The sequence below is a fragment of the Pinus tabuliformis genome, chromosome 4_1 (assembly GCF_031772625.1).
Source record: "Pinus tabuliformis cultivar Carrire ecotype Pingquan chromosome 4_1, CPIR1, whole genome shotgun sequence".
NCBI classification, from domain to species: Eukaryota; Viridiplantae; Streptophyta; class Pinopsida; order Pinales; family Pinaceae; genus Pinus; species Pinus tabuliformis.
In genome coordinates, this window is record NC_142303.1 from 442618739 (window position 1) to 442622888 (window position 4150).

At 42.7% G+C, this 4150-nt stretch overlaps 1 protein-coding gene across 1 annotated transcript; it reads left to right on the forward strand.

The window, feature by feature from the left end:
* The first annotated feature begins 3463 nt into the window (after nucleotides 1-3463).
* Nucleotides 3464-4150, forward strand: LOC149176229 (uncharacterized). The gene has a single exon (XM_089421387.1). It carries the CDS (start codon nucleotides 3464-3466, stop codon nucleotides 4148-4150), a length of 687 nt encoding a protein of 228 aa, XP_089277513.1.

Genomic DNA, 4150 nt, shown 5'->3' on the forward strand with positions numbered 1-4150 from the left:
TGAAATTTGGTACGTACCATTCCTGTGTTTTGATCAAGGGTCGTTTTTTGGCCTGAACTCTGTATGTAGGAGTCAGATCCATCATCATTTCATAACTTCTATAGGTGCGCTCGTCATGTCCCATCGATCTGCAAAAATTACAGAACAGCTGTTGGGAAGTCTGTGTATACTTCTATAATAGATGGCAGTTATCTGCAGCATGCTTCCCTCCTATCTAACAAATCGCGCACCACAATGCAGGCGCCACACATGGCCCTACTTGTGCTTCCGGTCTTAATGGCATTGGTCATCCTCCCACGAGGTAATTTTTGAACACTGGGCAATGGTCCTTGTCATACCCCTGGACCTTGCACTTTATGCACCATACCTCGTCGCGCACTTCTAGATGAGTCATCCTGTCCTGTTTCAAACTCTGTATTTCAAGGCACAAGTTTTTCAACTGTGCGTGAATCTGTTGGACTCCTAGGTTTAGATCTTGTATTGGAGGCTCGTGTAATCTCATCTCGACCTCCAAAGGTTTAGCCTAAGTTGTTAGCCTTTGTTGCGACAACGTATTCTGCAAATGTGGTGTTAATGATGCTATAAATCATTCGTGATATTGCCCATCTATTAGTGTCATGTTCGCTTCATGAATTGTGCACTTCAATCTTTGATCCAGCTCCCATGGGGTTTTTCCTAGTAGCATTGTGATTGCCTTGAATCCAATGATCGATTGTGCCTCCGATTTTGGTCTACTAAATTCCTTGTTTAGCGCAGCTTGGATATCACTATCCTCGCATTTGGATTATCATTGGAATGCTTAATGTACCAGGTTAGCTCGCAATCCTGCAAAGCGCTGACCACTGTTGCCTTCTTTATATTGTCTTCCATGAAACCCTGTGCTTCCCATACCGCTTTTACCAAAAACCAAAATTGGTCTAGATCCTCATTCCCTACTCCCTTGAACACTAGTAGCTTTATTGCGCTAGCCATACTACTTCGCGGTGGTGGCGGAGGTGGTATGTGTGAAGTCAGGACTGAAGATGGTGAAACTGGTGGTGGTGTGGGTGGCAGTGGTATGCGTGGAATTCTCTACTTTATCATATTGATCGCACTTCTTGGTGAAACCTTCGCGAGTTCTTCTTCACCTCCATGTGGAGATGAAATCAAGGGGCTAGTTTCTAGTTTTTTGCTACCTTTGTTTCTATAGATCCTCCCACTCCGCATAACCCCAAACATCAATCTATTTGCACAACCCGCTTTTCACACAATAGAATTTTAATCCAGGTGTTCAAAGATTTAACGTACTTACCTCAGGTCCCTTGAGGAAGCATCGTTCTACCTCGCTATAGTTGACTGAAGTATCTACCACGATCTTGTTTTGGATTGCAGTAAATCTTGAGAGAATGGTCTCAATTTAGGGCATAGTAATCCAGGATTGGATTGCGGTAAAGGCTCAGAAACAAGGAAATGGAAGATTCCTCAAGGATAGTGTTGGATTCCAGATGGCATTCCAAGTTTGGCTTGGCTGTGATAGCAACACCAATTTTGGTGTGATCATGGTTTGATGAGGGTGGAGGTGGTTTAACCTCTAGATTCCCTTGGTTGTTTTTGAATTGGTTGTTCTATGAGATCCCACGTTCATGTTTGGAATAAAGCACAGGGAAGACTAGCTGAAAGAAATATTTGGTTCATCCATGTCTACGGTTGGGTGGTACGTGGAAGACTTGATCCTGGTCGGATTTTCCTATGTTTAATAAAAGCTAATTTCTCTTACTTTTGCATTATTTTATATTTGGATTTAATGGCTATCATATCTCTGATATTTATATGGTTTAATGTTGGTTATAAGCATGGTTATATGACTAGTTCATGTCATGGTTATTTCATGTTTTCACTTGTAATTTGTTAAATGGATGTATGAAATACCTAATTAATGTTAAAACAGTTCAATGGAGAAGGTGGTGAACCTGCTAGTTATGTTCCATAAGTTCTTTCAGTTATTTATGCTCTGTCTTATATCATAGACCTGTAGGTCGCATTTATGCCAAGTGTTTGACAGAATGGCGGTCCTGGTTGGGGAATCTCAAGCCTAATCCTGAGGTTGAATTTGATTTATTAGTATTGTCATCATGTCTTTGATGGATTCCGGAGGTTCTAACAAGTTCTAGGCAAAGGCCGAGATTTTGGGCTAGAAAAGTGGCTCAAATCTCTGGGACGTTGGCACAAGTCTACTGAAAAGAGTCTAGGGATGCTGGCACATAGGCCTATGAGACTGAATTTGGCTTCTCGATGTTTTCTTTCATATATCATGAGAGCTACCAGGGGTTAAAAGGATTAAATCATCAATGGGACTCAGGGACAGGATGTCTTAGTGGCTGGCATGTCTCCTGAGGGGGTTGTTATTGATGTAGATGGGTTTTCTTGGTATGTTATGTTGATTCCATTCCCTTAAGGTCACCAAGGAGGTTGAATCCCTTATAGTGACAGTTGAAAATAATTAATATTATTTTGTATTAATGGAGAAATGGTTACATAAGTTGTAACGTATCTCCTTAGTTTAGGATTTGTTCCTAGAGTTTAGGAGTTTGTTTGCAACTACCTGATTTCTAGTGATGTACTTAATGATGTAATCTTTCATTCATGGATAGTAGAGAGTGTACGGAGAGAGTTCTCTTTGTATGAGTGTAGTCTCCAGGTGCAGTACTCACCTGTGAGCTGTATCTCCTTCTTTTTAATTCAAATCTGATTTTTATCTTGGTATCAGAGCACAGAGTAGGGATAGCCTTAATTTTTTTTTTAGGATGCATCATTGATTACAGAACTGTAGTGGCACATTTGTAGAATCAGGTGGACTGCAGTAACACCTGAGGACAGGTCTCAGATGACTGATCATCTCTGAGCGCAAGAAAGTGTTGGCATGGTTTTGACGCGAACAGTCGCGCCATTTTGGAGTGTAAAGAAGAGCTGACACGGGTTTTTAAGGAACAGTCGCACCACTTAGCATGGTTCTGAGGGTGATAAGCGCGCCAGCGTGCCAGAAAGTACAGGTTGCGTGGAAAATCAAGGATTAATCGCGCCAATTTCGTGCCTCGCATCGATTTTGTTTCTGGCACGGGCATTTCGCTGTTGAAGGAGCGCCAACCTCTTTCTCTTTGAAAAATCTACGATTTTTGCAGATCGGAGTTGCCCAGTGGTGGCACTTTGAATTTCCGGATCTGTTCGGTGGCAGCAGATCGGAGTAGCCTGGTGGTGGGGTATTGGAGTTCCTGATCTACTCGGTGGTAGTAGATCGGACTTGCCTGGTGGTGGTGCATTGAAGTTCCTGATCTACTCGGTGGCAGCAGATCGGACTTGCCCGGTGGTGGCGCATTGGAGTTCCGGATCTGTTCGGTGGCAGCAGATCGGACTTGCCCGGTGGTGGCGCATTGAAGGTACAAATTTTTTTCAGCAAAACAGAGGTTCGGATCTGGTATAAGTCAATATGAATAACAGTTTAGAATCATATCTCCACGAGTCTGGCAAACTCGATGGATCAAATTTCAACAACTGGAAATTCAAGATGCAGACTTTACTTGAAAGTGCAAATGCGTGGTCGATCGTGACAGGAAATGAGCTGAGATCGGGATCAGCCACACAAGAACAAGATTGGGATAAAAGGGAGACAAAAGCAAAGGTCATATTGAAGATGTCCATCAAGGACAATGTTATCCCACATATTAGAGACTGTAAATCGGCCGCTGACATTTGGACGACCACTAAAAACCTATACCAAACACAGAATTCAAACAGTGCCTTGTCACTCAAAGGCAAGCTGTTTGCATTGAAGATGGAGGAGAATGAATCCGTTGTTGGATTCATTGCGAGAGTCAAAGACCTGAAGGACAGATTGGGAGATATCGGAGAGAAAGTTTCCGATTCAGATCTGGTCACGATCACGTTGAATGGAATGATTGATGATTACCAGACATTTATCACAGGACTGTCAGCAAGGGAGAAAGCCCCTTCATTTGAAGAACTGACGGGGATTCTGATACAAGAAGAACAGAGACCACAAAATTTGAAATCTCAGAGCAATGACCTTGCTCTGATGGCAAAAAGGAGACAGTTTAAAGGGAAGCAGCATCAGCAACCACAGCAGCAGCAGCAGAGAGGAGCCAACACATTTTAG